Source organism: Aquila chrysaetos, chromosome 3, assembly GCF_900496995.4.
Source record: "Aquila chrysaetos chrysaetos chromosome 3, bAquChr1.4, whole genome shotgun sequence".
NCBI classification, from domain to species: domain Eukaryota; kingdom Metazoa; phylum Chordata; class Aves; order Accipitriformes; family Accipitridae; genus Aquila; species Aquila chrysaetos.
This window is the reverse complement of record NC_044006.1, coordinates 69,945,586-69,966,107: the sequence shown is the minus strand read 5'-3', so window position 1 is coordinate 69,966,107 and position 20,522 is coordinate 69,945,586. Positions and strand designations below refer to the sequence as shown.

General features: G+C 41.9%; 1 protein-coding gene across 1 annotated transcript in view; it reads right to left on the bottom strand.

The window, feature by feature from the left end:
* Positions 1 to 20,522, bottom strand: part of CNPY1 (canopy FGF signaling regulator 1) — a 98,896-nt gene that overhangs the window by 13,049 nt on the left and 65,325 nt on the right. Inside the window, 2 exon segments of the mRNA XM_030009000.1 lie at positions 16,158 to 16,254; positions 17,961 to 18,116. Coding sequence (XP_029864860.1) covers positions 16,158 to 16,254; positions 17,961 to 18,116 — 253 coding nt within the window.

Below are 20,522 nucleotides of genomic sequence, written 5' to 3'. Positions count from 1 at the left end.
GTGAGGCTGACAACCTTCCCCAAATGCACACATGCAAACAAATTATCGCCGTGGATGGTCACGAAAGCATTTGTCTGGAGGATTTGTATTAAGTACTCCAAAATACACGTCCTCCTGACAGCAGGACAAGTGCAAGATGAAATAGTTGGAAGCTGATGAGGTTAAATGCAAGTAAGAAATTGTCTTATCTAAAAATTTGTGATATGAATATAAAGTTATTTTTCCTGTCAGAATACAAAATAAGATGGTATCAACCAGTAAGATGGGATCTCACAGATTTGATAGCTGTTTATGCACTCATAAGTAGTCTACATCTATACAGAACACGAGACACACTTCCTTAAAAAGTTGATATCAGTTTCAGGTACTATTGTATTCAAACCCCGAGAAAGTAATAAGGAATGGGTAGATAAAAATTAGCCCTACCTAAATATTAGTGCTGGATAGTGGTACAGCTATTTAACATATGTCCATCAACATCAATCACAGCCTAGGCTCTAGGAAAGAGGATGCAGAAGCTTGGTGCTTCCATTGTCAGACACCTCTGTCTGACATCATTCAATCTTCAGGACCCACAGCTTTTCTTTGTGGAAGGACCCATATTTTCTGAAGCTAGAAATGTCTCTGTGGCCAAGCTGCTTCTGATCTGAATGATCTTGGGTTTGCTACAAAAGAAGCAGAAGAGCTGGCTGTTGAGATGGAGGTTGTGATGCCAGGTCTCAGAGGCAGAAAAAGCAGAACTAAAGTTGAGAAATCCCATTCTTATTGTTTTCTGTGAAGTCTCAAGGAAGGACTTCCATCTAGAAAGATCGTGTCTCTCAGGAAGCTTGGAGCCCTCCCATCCTGGAGCAGAGCTGGAGGGACTTTGTGTTTCCCCTCACAAAAGTAAGTTTTTTTCAGATCTTTCCCCTCTGTAGAAGAAAGAAGTGGGAAAACACACTAAAACCCAGAAAACTTAACCTGTGTATCCCAGGTATAATTCATTCATCGTCCAAGATGTAGTCCTGAACAAGAGCTGCTATAAATGGGACCTGGTGCTGAGAATACTGTTCCTAGATCTGGGCACTTGCAAAGAAAGAGAAAGATGTTCGTGTTAATATGGACAATGTCCATGAAGTGTCGGTTAAAAAATTCTGCTGATTTGTTCTTAACCTGAATAAGAAAAGCTCCAAATATTAGATGAGTTGCCTTGATTTGGTAATAAAGTTTTATACACAGAACTCAGCTCTTTATATCTTTCTATACAAGCTAGCTTTTCCAGGAATCATCCATTCTCAAAAAGTCTAAGATATCTCCTACTTTCTGTCTGAAGCATCTCTTAGAATTGCCTTCAGTAGCAGAGAACCATGAAAGAGCCTGTCGAAACAGAAGAGCTTAGATTTTTTGAGGTGTGTTTTAAATAAATTCTGTGTGTCCCACTGAGGTTCATGCATTTCTAATATCCAGACTTATGGAAGTCAAATTTAAAGCATGGCAAATAGTAAGGCTCTTGTGGGAGAAACTGTGGTAGTCAGAAATCTTATTCGGACAATTAGTCAATGAGAAAAACCCTTTCTTGTAACCATGTCAAGATGTTGGGTTTATTTCTCCTTTGGGAGCATCAAGAGCAAGTTCAGTCAAATCTCCGAAATTTTCCTGGTATAAAACAAGTCTCAGCAAGAAAAGTATCAGGCATTTGCAGCATTTAGGAGAGTGATATCAATGTCACAACACACGCCACATTTCCCTGCAGTGTCCGTGGAACTGGAAGAGAGTCTACACTACTTGAAAGATGTTCTGGATACCTTCTGGAGATGCTCCCATAAACATTATCCAAACAGGACCTTCCATACAAACCTGTGGCTTACACAGAGCCTAAAAAGCCTGACAGCATTGCTGTAAATGGTAACTCATCGTGAGGATTTGAAGAGCATCTCAGAGTAACTCGAGTGGCTCCAGAGCACATTGCTACATGCAATGCTCTAGCTACACACAAGTTATATCCCAGGTACCACCAAACTTTAGCTAGATGCTTTTCTTCCTTAAGTCATCCAGTAAATAAACCACCAGCAGGTCTGCCATGAGATCATACAATCACTCCTCAATTACAGCTTTTGACAACTGGAAGTGTCTGGAAAAAAAATTGCCCTGTGTGTTTCATGTGCTTAGAAGTCATTCTTCTTAATTTCTAGCACAGTCAAGACAAGATCTTGATCTCTATGGGGCAGGTAGCACTACTGTCCATGCAGACACCAAGTTATTGCTGAGAGCCCTGCTAAGGAGTGTAACCTACCTGCCTTCCTGAATACAGTCATGAAAACCCAGCTTCCTGTCAAGGTAAACAAATATTTTATTAAAACCAGTTGTCATATAGAACTAAATCCCAATGCTGTGAAGTATAAAAGAGGCTTTCAAGCTGACTTTCCTTGAACTGTGGCAGCTTAAGTCTTGTTGCCATTGCTGAAGCTCATCAGGAAATCATTTGAAGGGCTCAAAGGTTAAGAATCTGTGTTTTCATCTGGACACAAAGGTGAAAGATCAGATGGCTGATCTCAGCTACTTGTGTTTTGTCTTTTTATCATCATCTTCAAATGAATCAAAGAGCTGTTCATTCAGTTTCATGAGGGCAGGGCTTTCTTAGACGTATCCAGGGTTGTTTATAGGCTTTTCAGGAGAGATGGAGGACCCTCCCTGAAGAGAAACAGCCAGAGCTGGTGATATTTCAGGAAGCCCCTGAATTAGGCAGCCCATGATGTTAAGTTTTGTACCAACATGTAATACAGAACATGAGCTCTTCCCTTACTATTTGAAGAAAGACAACAGGTGGATAAAATAAGCAGATAGGACTGAAGGATGGAGGGGAAAAAGGAAAAAAGATGAAAAGCAAGGGGGAAGTCCACAGTGACTAAAGAAGACACAGTCTCTAAATATAAAACAGAGCAACAGACTGAGCCCTGCACACCCATCAGAGAAGGTAAGCCAGGAACCTCTCAAATGCAAAATTCTGGAGTAAATCCTGAGTTCCCCTCTGGGAACTTTGGGTCAAGCAATGGCCAGCCCCAAGGTGCTCCACAGGAGCACTGCACTTGGTGGAGTTGCTGCGGAGAAACATGGAGGATGCACAAGAACATGTGGCAGTGGCCAGGGCCACCCTGACTGTGCTGCAGCTGCCAGGTCTGCATCTCTGCCCGGAGCAGAAACACGCTTGAAGTTAAGCCACAAAACACATGCTTGTTCCTAGAGGCTGGGGAACATCTCCCACCACGGAGACTTTGCAAAGTCAGCGAGAGGTGAGTGACTGCTCGTGCCTACAGCGTGTCCCTCCTGGTGTCCCAGCCTCTGGCTCCCACTAAGGAGAGAGCAGCTCTCTCTTATTCCACATGTGATACTCCAAGCCTCTTCCCCAGTACTTTAAAAACCCTCCACAGTGCAGTAGCTCTGGGCAGAAGGAAACAGACTGACAAGATCCCCCTTAAGGAGAATCAGTCTTAACCTAAAAAGACTTCTCCATGGAGAGAAGATGCAACTTTTTCATTCCTTACAGGCTCTGGGTGGGAAAGGGCTGCAGGCAGATAGATCTTCGTGTCTGTCCCTCTTTTGAATCTGGAAGACTGCAGACAGGTGGGTTTCCTGAGAGTTCAAGGATTGACTGTACAGGAGAAGCAAAAATATGGGGAAAACAGGAGAGTCACTCATTTTGGGGAGATGAGGTAATCTGAAATCTGGATCTACCCTGTGCACCATGCTATGCTATCGTATGAGAAAGCCTCGCAATGGCAACACCCCCCCCCCCCACCACTGAGTTTACGTCTTTCCCAACTGTTCCCACTGCTCCTGAGTGTCCCCAGCACAAGGGTGGCTCAGCCCAGAAAGACCTCAGCTGTCATCCTTCAGTATGCTGTCCCAAAATGTCCTGGCTGTGCTCAGCACCACCAGGTTATTTCTCAGCCTAGTTTCAAGCAGCTACTAGAGCTGTGACATTCATTCTATGAAAAAGCCCGTAAGTGAAGAGATACCGCTAGTCACCCTGGAAAGCGAGCACAACTGGGGAAACTGTGTCTGGTGGGACTGAAGGCCAGTAATCCAGGTAAACTGTGACCACCTGCTGTGCTGCAGTCCTCCTCTCACCTGGGCCAGTGCAATCGAGGGCTTTGAAAAGGAGAAAGTCAGTCCTGATTTTAGTGCAGCACGCCACAGACAACCTTTCAATGCAAAGTTTCCTGATAGCCCACACAGTGGAAATATAAAGATCATTATAATAACTAATAATAAAAGCAATGTATGTCTTCAACCCAGTACCTATGTTAAGTAATGTGGTGCAGCAAATCAGGTGTTGGACAAGGAATGAGGATGTGTGATTTCTAGTCCCGTTTCTGCCAAATTTTGTCTCTACTCCTTGTTATTCTAAGTTGTGGGTAAAGGTACTTATTCACCCTGGTAAAGTGCTTTGGCTTGTTCAGGTTGCTCTGATGAAAAGCACAAAGGCTGTATGAAAGATGACTCAGGCTCAGAAAACACCAAATATCTTGAAATTCTTTTCATGGTCTTACCTGGTCATGCAAAGCGAAGCCTTTGAAAGTCAAAGGAAAATTACCCCGAGAAAACCAACCTCACATATTCCCACTCCCTGGGATTCAGGCATCATCGCTGTCCCCCCAGGCTGCACCATCCTCAGGTGACCACGAGTTCCTACGCTCCTGCGTGGGTGTAAGGTACGGCCAGGAGGGCTCTGGGAGACACCGTGGCTTAGGTTAAAGCCTATTCCAGGCAGGTATTAAAGCACAAGCTGAGTGTTAGGGTTTAATTCTGCATGGGAAGCTTCTTTAGGAAAGGCAGAGTCACAGGCTGGGTGCTGAGGGCTGGCAACACTGGAATTAAGCCCAGGGGACTGGAAGGAAGGAAGATATTTGAAACTGTAAGATCTACCCAACCTAGACAGCTCAGTTTTATATTCTGAAATTCAGTGGTAACGGGGGAATTAGAAGGTAAGAACACACGGCGGGTATATTGATAACCCAAGCCTCATAGGAGGCACAGCTCCAGCTCCCCCCTGCCTTTAGCCATGTAGGCAGAGGGCACCTGGAGGCTCATACAGGGTGCTCGGGTGCTCTCTTTGCATCCATCAGTCATAAATTTCACAGTTTAGGAATGAGACTGGTTATTCTTCTTCTTCCGGAAGAGCCAGGAGTGTCTCGCTGGATGAAACGGTATATTTTGTGGTTCGCTTCATGTGCCACAACGGGCAGAGCAGCGTGCAGCAGGCTGGGGGCACAACCATGCTGTCCTGCTGCCGGCCAATGCAGCTGAGCACGGCAGAAAATGCCTAACACAACTAAATGCAATGGAGAAATATTAATTAGTTGCCAGGATATAGCTTAGACAGTGAGAGAAGTTGAGACAAGTCTCCATCTCTTTTGGTATAAGCAAACAGGCATTTAATCACTCTTTTGTAACCCCAAATAATACTTTCTAATAGTTTATCATCCTCATGGAGGCCTGAAAAGATGGCTGGGTGGTTAAGACCTGGCCACAGCAAGGCCAAAGGTGGGCGGGTTGTTTAATCTGTGCCCATTCTCGACCTGTGAAAATGAAGGAGCAATACTCTGGCATCATCTGGTGTGTGGTGACAGGCGTAAGAGCTCCAGGTGAATTAGCTCTGCTGCTCGTACAAGGCCAAGCACATGGGATCCCAATCCCGACCAGGGCTGAGAGCCACCCCCCTAACAGAGCTCATAATGCACAACAATAGTAATGAAATTCAAAGACAAAAGAGATCAGCTCAAGATACCCTGTTCACTGTGTGACACACTTTGCACAGTGCTTAACCTTCATTTTCCCACTCTTTACAAGCACCAGTGTCACGCTGAAAATTACAACCTGACCCTTGGTCCTGCTCAACAGCAAATGGCTGGTGTGGAGCTTATTTCTGGTGTATTTGGCCCTTGGCACAGGTCTGAGCAGCGGCAACCCAGTGCTGCTTCTGTGCTTCTGCGATGCTGATGCCGGCTGGAGCTCAGCCCTGATTGCAGGAATTAGCAGAACCGATCAACACGCGCAGTCAGATAAATACAGCCCTGCCGAGCACCAAGGCTTTCTGAACTCTCACCTTTTGTTCATGTCACATTTAATATGACAAGGATTTTTTTTTTTTTTTTTACCATTTGAGAAACATTGCCATATCGAAATCTTTTTCTTTCTTCCTTCATTAATGTCTGTGTCACCTCAAGGGTTGTTATAATTCCTTGTTGGCTGCTCTTCCAGAATTTGCTTTAAGAAAACTTCAGCTAGTTTTGAATGCAGCTGCAAGGTTAACTAGAAATAGAAAATGTCATGAACATGCTGGATATATATCCCTTCTGCTTCCCTGCCACTAAGCCAGCTTTTCATAAAGTTTGAAACTGATATTAATATTTAACTTTTAACTCACAAGATCTTTCTTGGTCTCAGCTCTGCTTAATTAGCTGACATTTAGCTCCCTCTATTCCACGGCACACACCTAGGAGTCCTTGGGTACCGGTTTATTAACATTCCCCAAAGTAGATTGGAGCAGGCGGTTACCAGAACCTTTATCAATTGCTCCCGAAGGCGATGGAATTTATTGCTGAATGCCATTAAACCAGCCAGGTCTGTAAATATGGTTAAAGGCATGAAGACACCCTTGTTTTCCAAAGCTTCTCGCTCAGTTTAAATGAGCTTTGTGAATTGGTCTCTCTCTTTCTCTTACTCTTTCGCACGCAGCCTTGTTGAGGCACTCCTAAAGAAAGACTCTGTATTAACCTATATTGCATTAAGCACAGTTCTGCTGTTAATCAACGCTCTTACAGCGATATACGCTGCTGCAGCGCTGCTCCGGCATTGACACAGCTGCGTGGAAGTTGCCGAGCGTAGCAACTCCACCTTGCATTTATTTGCTAGCCTTTCACGCTCTTCCCTTACTAAAAGCTTTCCTCCTTTTCATCCAGCCTCAGAAATCCCCTGTTCGGACAATATAAGGCGTAGGTGCTAGTTTTACATGTACGCTGAGCCCACAGTAACATATCAGGAGCATTTTTCCCCTCGCTCCCTTCCCTTCCCCTGGCTGGTCTCCTATTGCCCCCTCCACCCCTCCCGTGGCAGAGGAGCTCCTGCCCAGTGGGTAACTCCCAGGGACTTGTTCTCAGAGTAACCATATCCATCCCAGCACTAAAAGTAAGGAGAATTTTCAGAGACCCACATAATTTAAGATCACTCACGACTCCGTAACCGCAATACTAATTACCTACTTAAGCCTCCAGAACAAAGTATGCTGTACTTGGATGTGTATGCCATAATTACGAGGTATTCCTCACCACTCCCGCTGTAAGACCCATTAATAGTATTTCCTTTAATACATATCTGGCTCTCCTCATTTCTGGTAAACTTGGTATGCATTAGGAACACCATACAAGTTAATATTTTGCTCATAAAATTCTAACATGCTTGTTCTTTATGTCAATGAAACAGTGACAAGCAATAAGCATTTTCTAAAATCTGTATTTTGATGAAGCTATCACAGTATGAGCAAATGTCAGACCACAAAGACAAATATGAATAAAAAATATGACTAGTTAGTGAACAACCTTGTTTTAGGGCTTATCTTAGTAAATAAAGTTTTGATCTTGCCCATTCAGGATCTTGCTTCATCCATTTTTGGTTCCTCAGCGAAATGAAGTCGGTGACTTCAACTCATTCAGCATAAGCCACATTTGAAATAAAATCTGTCACCAGGAAAGTGCTCTTTGCCTGGTATATTTGGCATGGAAAATGAAATAAACCATTTTAAACAGAATGTATTAACAGTCCTCATGAACTGGGGACCCCCAGTCTACTTAGGTCAAATGTAACAGCTGTAACCCAAGTCAACAGACTAAAGCTACTTGCTTTGGTCAAGGATCTGGTCCTCCTTTCCTAGAAATGACCTTTACATTTCTGTTGCATTGATAAAAGGCTCAATCATGCTTTTGGATACATCTCTGACTTCATCAGAGTAAGGTGAGATAAATAAGGGAAAAAAGACAGGGGCTGAAGTCAGGACATATTTCTCTGATTTTCCACATAGGTTTTGAGATGTTCATCTTGTGGAGGGAACTGAGGAGACCAGCTGAGGACAGCTATGTAAATATCTGGATAGATGGAATCCCAAGCCGTTCATGTCGTATGGTATCGTATCATATCATATCGTATCATATCATATCATACCATACCATACCATACCATACCATACCATTTTACCTAGTCTGTTAACTCACAGAAGATAAAACGCATGAATCCCTTTTCAGACAGAGCACTTCTTACTGAACCCAGGATGAGTTTGGCTTCACAAAGGGCCTCATAAATTTTAAGTTTGCTTCTCAGTGTCTGCTTCAATAAAGCCACAATAAAACAATCTGAGTATTTACCCCAAAGATAAATACCCCAGGCTGCTGACAGTACCTATCAGATGTGGTCCACTACAGCATTGCTCCAGTTGTACCCAAGTTACACCAGGATAAGACTGGGGTGATACAGGGATGAATCTGGCCCGTATCTTATCATTGATGCAAAAAGGAACAGATACAAAAATCCTCTGGTAGTTTTTCACCGTGAAATTCAAAGACAGAATGCAAATGTGCAAATTATAGCTTAAAGAAAGACTTTCCTTCTGAGGGCCGTATATCAATACTATCATCTAGTTGTGTTTTCTCAGCGTAAACCACACTAACCTCAGTGGTTGAATGCACTCATCGAGCACGGCACGAAAGGACTTATGGCTCGGTAAAACAACCCAGGCAGGTAGTCAGGAGCTCTTTCATATCATGATTGTGATCAATTTTGAGGGCATATCAAATAAAATACAAGATGGCACTAAAATTTTAAAAAGACAGAAAAGAAAACTCTAACATACCCGCCTGAAATAATTTACCAGTCACTGTTACAGAGAGCACAGAAGTTCCCTGTAATTGTATAAAAAAAGGAAAAAATCCCACAAATTACTCTCTATTGCCATCTTGGTTTGTTTGTTTTGATCTTTTGATAATGGTCGGGTGCTTGCACTATGCTGTTCTCCTGGATAATCAATTTTCTTTGTTGCTTTTATGGGTTTTCCATGTTGAATGATAAAAAGAGGATGCTGGAGAGAGGGATGAAAATTTTAAATTCAGGGGAAAAGAAGATATGATTACAAATAAGGTGAAAATTAACTAGACTTTGAAATAGCTGCACAGATTCTCAGCACCTGTGTTCCTTATATGTGACCTGGTAATATAAGTCTTTTAAACACAGTTTGGGCCAAACCTGTCTTTTCTGTCCACTCAAAAATCAGCAGATTTCACAGAATGGAAATAGGAGGGCAATCCAAACCTATCCCATTAATTTGATATGTGTATGTATTAGTTTTATATGTAATGTATAAGAAAGATTTTCCTACTCTCGGACTTTAAACGGAGCCAGCTGACTGTAGGTTTTGCATATGAGGTGAGCTCAGTATCCATACTGAAGACCCCACCACGGCATAAATTGGCCATTTGGAAGCAGAATGGAGCAGAAAGAGAGTTCGAATATTTGAAAGCTGCTTTAAAAATCGGTGTTTACAAACACATGAAAGAAAGTTTTGAATTGGATTAAGTGTGAAGAAAGTCTTCCTTAAATACTGAAGGCATTTCCATTTTATATAATATAGCTGCTCCACGATACTCAAATTATAACTTTGACAAAGTATTCTGCAAAATTGGTCTGTCAGTAGGATATGGCAGAAAATATTCCACCCTGAGCAAAAACTTAAGTGTTTTTTTAAAAACACTAAAACAGACAACAAATACTTGTGTAACAGATTTAGAGGACCAGATGTTAAACTGTTGTAAATCAGTATTGCTCTAATGGGTTCTGTGAAGCTCCAACAATTTACACTCACTGAGGGATGGAGGATGTTATTGTTGAAATATTTAACATTACAAATATTGTAAAAATCTATAAATAAACTTTAAAATTATGTGACACATATTAACAGATTTTTAATCAGTGTGGGGTTTTTTTTTGCCACAATATGATTCATCGTTTTATATTCTTCAGTAGTTACTCAATCTGCAGTAAAAGTGACATATATAATTTTAGAATTCTTTTTTTGGTTACAAACCTTACTTTTTCTCTAAATATTTTACTGCTTTGAATGAACTATCCTTGTTACCTTAAACCCATGGTTAAGTAGTTAAAGTCTGTTTAAACAGTGCTTTCATAGAGTATTGGAGCCTGAAGCAGATATTCTCCCACTTTATCTTCTGGGGACACAGTGACAACCTGAAGTAAGTCCCAGCTCTGGGTGAGATTTATGACCAAATATTTTATACTGATTAATAAATATTTTGGACCAAAAAAAACCCCCGATGATGAAAGGCATAAGCCCTGCCGGGAATATTTTGATGTTTTTTTGACACTTCTTCAGCAAGAAAGCTTTAATTTAAAAAAGTTATTACACTAGTGGTGCTCAGGTTGAGTGAACATTTATATTGGGATCAGTAGGACTTTGATATGGAAATTTTAAAGGAATGGCTTGTTTTAAAGAAACTACACACATTCCAGTAAGTTATTTCACCTTTAAAAGGAGAAATATTTGGAAAGTTTCCCGTCGCCATCTCAACAGCAGCAATACAAACTTAGCAGCTCTTAGCTATAAACTCTAAACTATTTCTGTTATGGAAATACAGACGAATTGATCATCTGTTAAAACAAACACATGAATTTGAAAAAATAATAGGTTTATTGAAATTATCTTGGTTATCTTTTTCTGCTGGAGCAGGAGGCTCAGTTTTTACAGACTCTAACTTTTACAATCAGATGTCGATTTTGTGAAAATCAGCACAACTGAGATGAATACCTTGGGGTAAATAAAAACCTGAACACAGAAATAAGGTCAAATAGCCAGTTCCCCCTTAAACTCCACATTCTCACCAAAACCTCTGCACATTCATTTCAAAATACTTTTAATAGAAAACCACTTAAAATGAAAAAAAAAATAAGACTATGGAATGCGGGCACATTGAGAGTTAAAAGTAGAAAATACGGGAGATATTACAACGGCAAGAAATGATTATACAAGGAAAAAAATGGTGTTTTCATCTTACTTTACTCTATAAAATGAGGAGCTGATCTCTTCTCTAACCCTGTGCGAGCAGCAGCCTCTGCACAGGCGCCTAAGGAAGGAAAAGTTGGCTGTGATTTACTGATGTCCTGAACAGTAACACTTTGTTAAAAGTACTTATTTCTTTAATAAAAAATATCTATTTTTCAAACTAGAAAAGGCAGGTTTTCTTCTTGAAGCATGTCCACCACTGAAAGTGTTAAGCTGAAAATTAAAGCACGTTCCACTACTTTTGCCCAATAAATCAGGAAGAAGGCACAGTTTGAGGCATAACCATGACACAATGATAGCGAGTCAGGCTTTTTTAGATATACTCTTTGAAACAGAGCAAGAAGAATTTTTTAAAACTAGAGTAAAGCAATCTATTCTCAACTCCCATCCTCAAATGTGTTAAATAATTCAGGGTCTCACTCTTCCCTTCCAAGGCACAAACACGACCCGTGCATCCCCACGCAAGGTGGCATTTTTGCAGAGCCCCGAAAACTCTCGCTCATTTTAATTGAAAAAGTATCCCACGACGCCGGGGTCTCTAATGATTTTCACATCACAAAGCCACAGTTTATGGGGAAATAGTTACTAGAAACCCAAGCCAGGAAGCGCCCAAGCCCTCACAGCGAGCCTGCTGCTGCCCAGGTGGGTTTCACATCTGGCTTTGGGCACTTGCTGGTGCAGCCTTGGATGGGGTTGGCCATGGATTGACTTTGGAGAACAGACCCCAGCATATTGCACCCTAAGAAAAATTTAACAACAGCAGTAAACGTAGAAAATATCCCATCTCACTCTCCGGAGGGGCTCACGTTAGCGTTTAAATTCACTTTCCCTTGTCTTCCCAGTATAATCTTATAGCTGCGGCTAAAATCTGTGGGTTTTTTAATCAAACTTGGTATTTTAAAACAAGGAGTGTCACAGCCCAGTTCTTTAATAAACCCCACTGATATGGATCCTTCAATCCCTTGTAGCGTTCAGGGAAATCTGTGCTCACAGATCCTATTGCAGGGCAGGGGACTCAAAGGCTAATCTCTCTCTATACTGTTCTTTTTCCTAGTTGCATGGGGAGAAAAATGTGAGAAAATATGTAATTCCAGGGTGCTGTGGCAGCATTAAACCACAGCTTCGTACCCCATATATCGGCTTTATTAACCGTAATCTTGCAGAGAGTATTAAGGTAAATGGTAAATGGTTTAATGGCAGTTTAATATTCTACACATACCCATAACAGACATTTTAGTTGCTTTTAATTGATGTAGCTGCTAGCTTTGTTAAACTCTCCAGGAGAGTAGTTCTCACTGGGAACGAACCTCCTAGAAAGTATCAGTTTGCAAAAACACAATAGTTCGAGCGATAATTGTGCAGAAAAAGACTTCTGGATTTCTTTGCAGTTGAATAAGAGCGTTTTGTTTCACTTTTGTATAACTCAACATCGGGTGCCTAAATTATAGTCAAACTTTCCAAAGAGCTAAATAAAGAAATACAGGGGTTAAGTCACTTTTAAGATAAAACGGGGACTGGAAGATTTTAGCCAAACAGAACATTTTTATAGCTGTGAGCACATTACAAAAAAAAAAAGATGTAGCAGAAGTCCTGGTGTTACTTAAACAGTAGCTTTCAGCACTCATAAAAGATGCGGTATTAAATTATTTTCCACTTATAAATCAACTGGCTGTGGTCTATACATTAGCACAAGCTTTAGCTGGTTTTTGGCTTCTTACTTGTGTTTGCATAACTCCATCTAAACCCGAATGAAACGCTGCTGGCATGGCACTGAACCCCAACTATCGCAACTAAAAATATATATAAAACCAGAAAGAGCACACAGAAAATGACTGCAATCGGCAAAAAAAATTAAAGGGCTCTGCAATTAAAAACCCCTCTATTATTCCATTGGTCCAACCAGGAACCGCACCTCCTGTCTGGGGGGGATAAAAAAAAAAGGGGGGGGTAATCTCCTTGAAAATTAACTTTTAGATTTTTTTAAGCTTGTAAAAATAGTAGAGGATCTGAAGGTGTGTCTCAGCAGGTTTTGCCTGCCTGTCTAGCGCTGAGACTTTTTGCGTGATCAAAGAATACATGACAGCAAACGGATCTATGCTTGTAAATATCAAACGGTTTGATCATGCTAAAAGACTTTATTGAAGTTTCCCACTTTTTAATCAAACAAGAAACATCCACCTCCAGTAGCCATAAAAAAAAGGTCTGGTATGATATTAGAATAAAAAAAAAGTACTAAACATGACTTATGGATAAGGGGTTTTCTTCCTATAATATGGGACTTCCATTTATGTCACATTTGTAGGCTGAAAGGAAACTGCAACCCTTATTATTTTACCATAGCACAGTATAAAAAGGGTTTGATTACACCAGTATTAATAAGTCTGCAATGGGCCACAAGAAATAAGGCATGTTCACATACACAGCCTTTAAAACAGAATTAAAAGCATAATAATGAAATGAATACATCACTGACTTGTTTTGGTTTTTTTTGTCCTGCTTTATGATGAAATCCACAGCATCAAAATCTGCAACTGGCCCGTGGAGAGGTTTTCTATACTATTTCTGTCGCTTAGTATGATAATTCCTCCTCCCCCCCACCAAAAAGTTAAAAATGCCATTCTGAATGAATACATGGAGCTCTGAATAAAAAGAGCCAATAATTTACAGTAAGACGATAAGAGTGTAATATTGCTTTAATATAACGTATTAATGAAAATTGCCATTCTAAAACAGATAAGACTTAATAATATAACTCTCATTGTGTTCTGTGAGTTGGAGGCTTTGGTAAGTTATATGTTAGTGCTGTGTGGCTGGCGTGAATCCTGACACAATTTCGAAGACTCACCATTTCCAATGGCACTGGAGCCTGAATTTATTTTCCCTGGAAAAACCCAGGCAGGCACTTTCCTGCTCTGTCAGGTATTACTGTGCTCCTCTGCCAGCTCCTGCCTGTTGCAGACTTCATGGAAACATGTTTTCATTATTTTTAATGAAATTTAATAAATTTCTTTTCATCTCACTTTATACATAGAGTGAATTAGCTTAAAAAAAAGTCTCTGTGCCTTTTTTTTCATATTTATTCTTTAACATACTGACATTTTTTAAATGGGCAATGGGGTGATACAGGGAATGGTATATTAATTTCTTGCCCTTATTTTTATGCCAGGATAGCTCAATCGCTCTGTAGTGTTCCTGCCACTTTTGCGAGCATCTTATATTTGCAACGATGAGGGCTTACACTTCTCTTTATTAAATGGCAGCTTGTTTATCTGTGCTAATTGCCAGGAAGAAAACTAAACTTCTTTCCTCTCTGCGGACCACTATTTATAGTTAGGAAGAGCCGCCCTGCACAAATGCAGAGTGGTATTTGCGTGAATGAGGCTAACATGCGGTTACAGCAATCTCTTCTGTCAGAAGCGAGAAAATTATTTTGTTGATGTGAGAAAGCTGGATGAGCACACAGTGTGGATTTTAAACCCAAAATGTGATTTCAAAGGGAAAATAAAGCACTTTTGAGCAGGTCCATTGGAAAAAAAAAAAAAGATATTTTTAACAATGCGAGCTTTGATATCAATATTTTGCATGCACCTTTGGCAAATATTTTTGTAGTATTACTGAAGATGCACAAAACTGCAATTTGTTCTCCAAAAGGGTTAGAGGCTGCTATGAGGGGATGCAAGGAGGAGAGGGGATTTATCCCAATCTCCTCTTCTCTGAGAAAATCTCTCTGGAAGATGATGGTTTTTCTACATTATCCCACAGACCCTTCTGGGTTATGTTTCTGAAATGCCCAGGAAGTTTTTCTGTACAAGTCCCGCTACCAGAAATCCTGCCGTCCATTTTGGAGGAAGTACGTTGTTTTCAAAATAATCTGCTACTCGGTGTGTCTGCTCTTCTGGCACAACAGAGAGTAGCTCCGTTATGGCAGATATGACAAATAAGAAATATTTGTTAAAAAATCAAACCTGTCCTGGAACGTTTATTTTTTGGAATTATTTGTCCACACAGATTATAGAGAGAACTTTGTGTCGTCACAAATGGAGTTCTCCAGTGCTCTGCACTATGCTTTTTGAATAAGTATTAAAAATACGCTGATGCTTTAAAGTACATAAACTTATTTCTATGAACTTCTAGTGAGTCAGCTTTCACCAACTTCTAGTACTTTTTATGGGCTCTATTTCTTACATCCCAAATAATGCTTACAGCCTTTAAATCTCAAAAACACACACCAATACTCACAGGCGTTTATTCTGAGATCAATATTTTCATGCATATTCTATCACTAAAGGCAGCATGTTGAGGAAGGATAATCCAACTTCATTTATAATCTCATAGTACTTAGTGCCTTAAGTGATGTGCTTTTTAGATTCAGAAATGAATATAAAAGTTAAAAAAACCCAACACTGAAAATGAGGGCAACAAATGGAGGAATGGAGGAAGACTTTAAATAAGCTATAATTAATTTTTGCAAGCATTTTCTTACTTTGTCAGGGCTGAAAAGAGGCCTTACTTGAAACTATACATTTTACAGAGAAAGAAAACATTTATAAAATACATCCTCCCTAGCAGGTGATGGGGCAGTGGGCTGGCCAGCCCCTCTAAGGATAACTCTTGTCTGATGGCAACGAAGAGTTCATCTAAAAATGAACGGCACATTTCTAAAGCTGCACTCTCATGGCTCGCAGTTCAGCTTAGTGGCCACAATTAGCAATTAAACGGGAGAAACAAATCCCTGTATTTTGTTGCAAGAGGGTTAGTTTCATTTCTGACTTGGAAATGACAGCGCAGACACATAAGGAGCAAAAAATCATGTAACACCAGGAGGAAAACACGCCGCGTTAGCTGGGATGCTCAAATTATGCTGCATTAATATGCACGAAAGAATTAAAAAGAATTAAAAGCCTTTAAAAAAAGGGATGTTTTTTAAAAAGTCATGTAGTGTCATTGCTTATTCAACAACAGCCCACTTCTCCTCCAAAGCAGTACGCTGGGTTTGAAAAAAAAACCCAACCCCACACCGCTGTAGAGAGAGCACATGTTACATCAGACACAGTACCTGATTTTTCACTGCACAGCTTGTCAGCTAGATAGTCTGCCTCTTGGGCGATAAGTGAGAATATTTCATCTTCATACTCTTCTACGATACTTTCCCACTGTAAGGATGAAAAAAAGGAGGATACTCATACTGTGCTTTTTTTTTTTTTTTTTTTTAGCTAGAAAGAAGCAAGGCGGTTGCGATGCTGCGGCGAGGAGCCCCCGGCTCGCTCCACTCTCCCTGCCCTATGCAGCGCGGGGATGAATGGGGGCTGCCCGAGAATTAATGCTACCAAATATTACTTAAACTTTATGCCCAGCCTCACTGTTGTTTCAAATCCACATTCATGGGTTGGGGGGGGGGAACCCCTCCAAAAAGCATTTCACTTGGTTAGCGATCCCCCCCCCCCCCCCCCCCCTTTCAACATGGACTCAGGGAGGAGGCACTTGAAATTTAAATAAAGCAAGCCCATTTTGTATTCTGATATTAGTGGTCACGATGTGCAATAAATACAGCTCCCTGACCATGCAGATGCAGCTCTGATTTCACTTCAGATAGAGCAGTCGACAGCAATGAACTGCCGAGCCCCCCCACCCCAGTATTTAGGGAGCTGCTGGTAATTCCCCTCAGTGCCACGAAATGGGTCTCTGACCCCCCGGGAAGGACGGAGGAGCACGGCTCCGAGGGGGTGCCCCATCCAGCCTGGTGTTTGGTACCTTTTAGGAAGCCTGGGTGCATATTAAGAGGGAATTCCTGTCCTCAGATCTCCAGACTTCGACCCATAAACAAGGGGAAGCCCTTTAACGTGGGTAGAGAAAAAAGCATACTGAAATAAAATCCGCTTGCTGGAAGTCGTGCTCAGTACACGCACAAAAAAAGGCCCTTTGCTGCGCTTTGCTAAAAAAAAAAATCAAACCAATATCTGCCAGGACATGCAATAACCCCGAGCTGCCGGTGACCGAGGCAGAGCTGCTGCCTCCGCTCCTGGCCGGGAGCTCCGGCCCTCCGAGCGTGCATGCCGGCTCTCTCGCCTGCCTCTTTCAAGTCTCCAACTGCTTGGAAGGCCACGGCCAGCACAACCCCATGGCTTTTTGGGGGTCTTTTTTTTTTTTTTTTTCCCCGCACACTTTCCATTTAGAGCTAAAAAAAAAAAAAAAGACCCCAAAAGCATTAAAAAAAATTAAAATACGTATTTGAGGAAGGTGCTGGCACGAAGCCAGGCAGAGCACCTCAGTGTTCTTAGCAGAATTAGCTAAGAAAAATCCATCCCTACGCCACGGGGCCTAAGAAAAAAAGGATGACATCCCTAATTTGTCCATAAATAACTGAAACTACTTTAGTAGCAATCTGGATTTTTAGCCACTAGTACAATTCCCTTATTTCCTGCACATAAATCAACAGAGATATTTTTCTGGGAAATGCTGATTTATATTTAATCACTTAGAAAAAAATTCCCCAAGTAAAGTGTAGTTTTGAACTGTTGGAGTTTAGGAAATATGTAATGTATAAAGCATCTGGTATAATCCCTGCGTTACTTCTGCAAGTGACGTGCCTTTTGTAAATGCTTTATTCATATTTATGAAGCCCTAAATAGATCCGAATACGTTTCTAAATAATGTTATAAAGCATCTGACAAAACGCAGTGTTATCTCCAAATGCTCAGCCGGTTTCTGTGAGTAGCCAGTACGGAGTATGTTAAAATATGGCAAAAATCTTAAAACAAGGCACGATCTGCATGAATTTCCTAATGAGGAGAAAGAGTGGGCACACTGACACAGCTTTTGCTGGAAAATAAAAGGTTACTCATTTGTTATGTTGGCTTACGGCAAATTTCAAACGTTTGTAAGCATCAGATCAAACCTGGATTTTTTTTTAAAGTCTGCACAGATTTTTCTCTTCTTGCCTAGGAGCAAACCTCTCCCATCTCCTTTTCTGTCCCGAGAACTCCGCTAAGTTGCTCTCTGACTTTGCCAAAGGAACCTCACGGAGGCAAAAATTGATTTTTTTTGCTTATTACATCACCACCCCCCCCCACCACTTCATACAGATAATGCCTACTTCGGTCGCGGAAAGAGAAAAAGAGCATCCCCCTCGCTATGTAGCACTGTTGACACATTACATTACGCACGTAATTAAAAACGTCAGCTCGAGCTAAGGTGGCCCTGCAGAACCTGCGCAGACCCTGCCGGCTCACGCCCGCCGCGCCCCTCGCGCCCCTCGCCCTCCTCCAGAAGCCAGCCGCCCGGTTTGAAACCTCCCGGCAGCCCGAAGAGACCGCAGCGAAGGGAGACGGCCGCCGGCGGCGGATGTTTCGGGCCATGAAAGCCCTTGGCGCTCCAGCCACTTGTTTCTCTAGTTGAAGCAGAGTTTGCAAAAGTCCCGGGCTTTCAGTTGTTGCTCTGTCTTTTAGCCGCTGCTCGCCAGCTCAGATGCAGCTGTTTAATACCTCCCAGGGGTTTTGTGCGGAAAATAATAGCTTACAAAACCTAGCTTCTCCCAGGTTCTACTATTTCAGCTTTATTTCCGAACAGCTGGTCCGTGTCTTTGTCCATCCCCTTCCCTCCCGGCCGCTGCGAGAATTCGGCAGGAAACCTCCGGCCGCTACCTACGCCCCGAGAGCCACCGCCGCTGGCGGTGGGGGTCAAAGAGCAACCCTCGCCCTTGGAAACGGGGACAAAAAAAAAAAAAAAAAAAACCCCAAACTTCGCGCCCCGTCTAGACAGGTCAAGGTGCAAGATGCTCCTCTCCCTGTTGCGTCTTCCGGAAAGGGGCGTGAACCGGAGCCAAGTGCACAGCAAACACCCGCGCCGCATCCCTGCCCCTTTAGAAGACTTCTTTTTTTTTTTTTCCTTCTTCTTCTTTTTCTCTCCACCCTCTGCTGATCAAAGTAGGAAGTTTTCATGACAACCATAGTCAAAGGGCCTGCATCGCAAATGAACTCGATTTCGGCGATGTTGATATATCCCGGCTCCATTGTCTCTTTTCAGACACAGTATGAACCCTTCCGGTCTCAATGATTACATTACAGAAGGACTTTCACATGTGGGCTTCATTTGCACAAAGGGGTTGCCTTGCTTCACCACCATCTGGCCACAAATCAGATAAATAAAGGCAGGAGAATTAAAATTAAAGCTTAGAGGTTTTTTTTTTTCCTCTCTCTCTCTCTCTCTCTCCCCCTTCGTCTTCTTCTTGCGCCGGGGCCCATTATGAAATCCCTCCCTCCCCCAGTTGCATACGGATGGGGAGTCTACTTTTTATGAAACCTAGGAAAAGCAAAAAAGTGCCTACAAAAAAAAAGACACACACAAAAAAAAGACAAAAAAAAAAAGTCTGGGAAAAGCAAAAAAGTGCCTAAAAAAAAAAAAGGAAAAAAAAAAAAAAAAAGACTGCCATCTTTCACTCCCAACCCTGTTTGTAGGGCAGTGTAACCTATTTTACAGTAAAGACAGGCCCATACAAAACCGCATTTTGCTATTAAAAGTCCGTCTCATCCACTGGGATGTAAATATTTTTTTTTTCAGGAAAACACAACGTCCCACAAGCTGGAAAAAAAAAGCTGGTGGCGGTGGAAGGTGGTGGCAGAAGTGGGGTTTGAAACTTGTGCTCCAAACTCTGCTGCTTCTTCCTCCCGCCGGGGCGGGGAGTGCAGAGGCTCAGGTGGTGCTCAGACACAGAGCAAGCACTTTCCCCCCCCACCGAAAAAAAGAAATACGTGGCAGTTTCTGCAGGTAGAAAATAAAATAACCTGCCAACGTGGGAGGAAGGTTTTACAGCCCTTACGACAGAAGGTGAGATTCAACCTCACAATCTAATTTCAGCCCTGGCATCGCTTCTATTGAGGTCAGTGTTGCTCCAGGAGGGATTTTTTTTTTTTTTGCAATTTCATTGCTATAGCAATAAATTGCACTAAATTTCATCCCCCTTTTAAGCTACTTCCAGGACAGTACCTTAAGTCAGCTGATGGGGAAAGCCACTTTTCATGGCTGTATTTCTTTACACATAGAGATATTATCATAAGCAGAAGGGTTTTACTCTGCAAATACTGGAAAAAAAGATTTTTCCATGCCTATACTCCAACCGATACTCAGGTGTGTAGTCACATCCCCTTCTGCCCCTCTGCAGCCCCTTCCCGTGGCTTCCTGGCTGTTCGGGAGCGCTGCGAGTGGGATGCCACAGGGTACCCTGCCCAAACACAGGGCACGCACATCTCCTGAACCTTATCATGTGCAGCAAAGCCAAGAACCACCCTGGAGAAAATGCATCCAACGTCTGAAAAAAAAAAAAAAAAAGAATCCTCAAAATCCGTATGCCAAACCCCACAAATTTACAGAAATGGTTTTGCTGTGTGTGCTTTCTTTGGGATGTGCAAGAAAGTTTTTGTACATG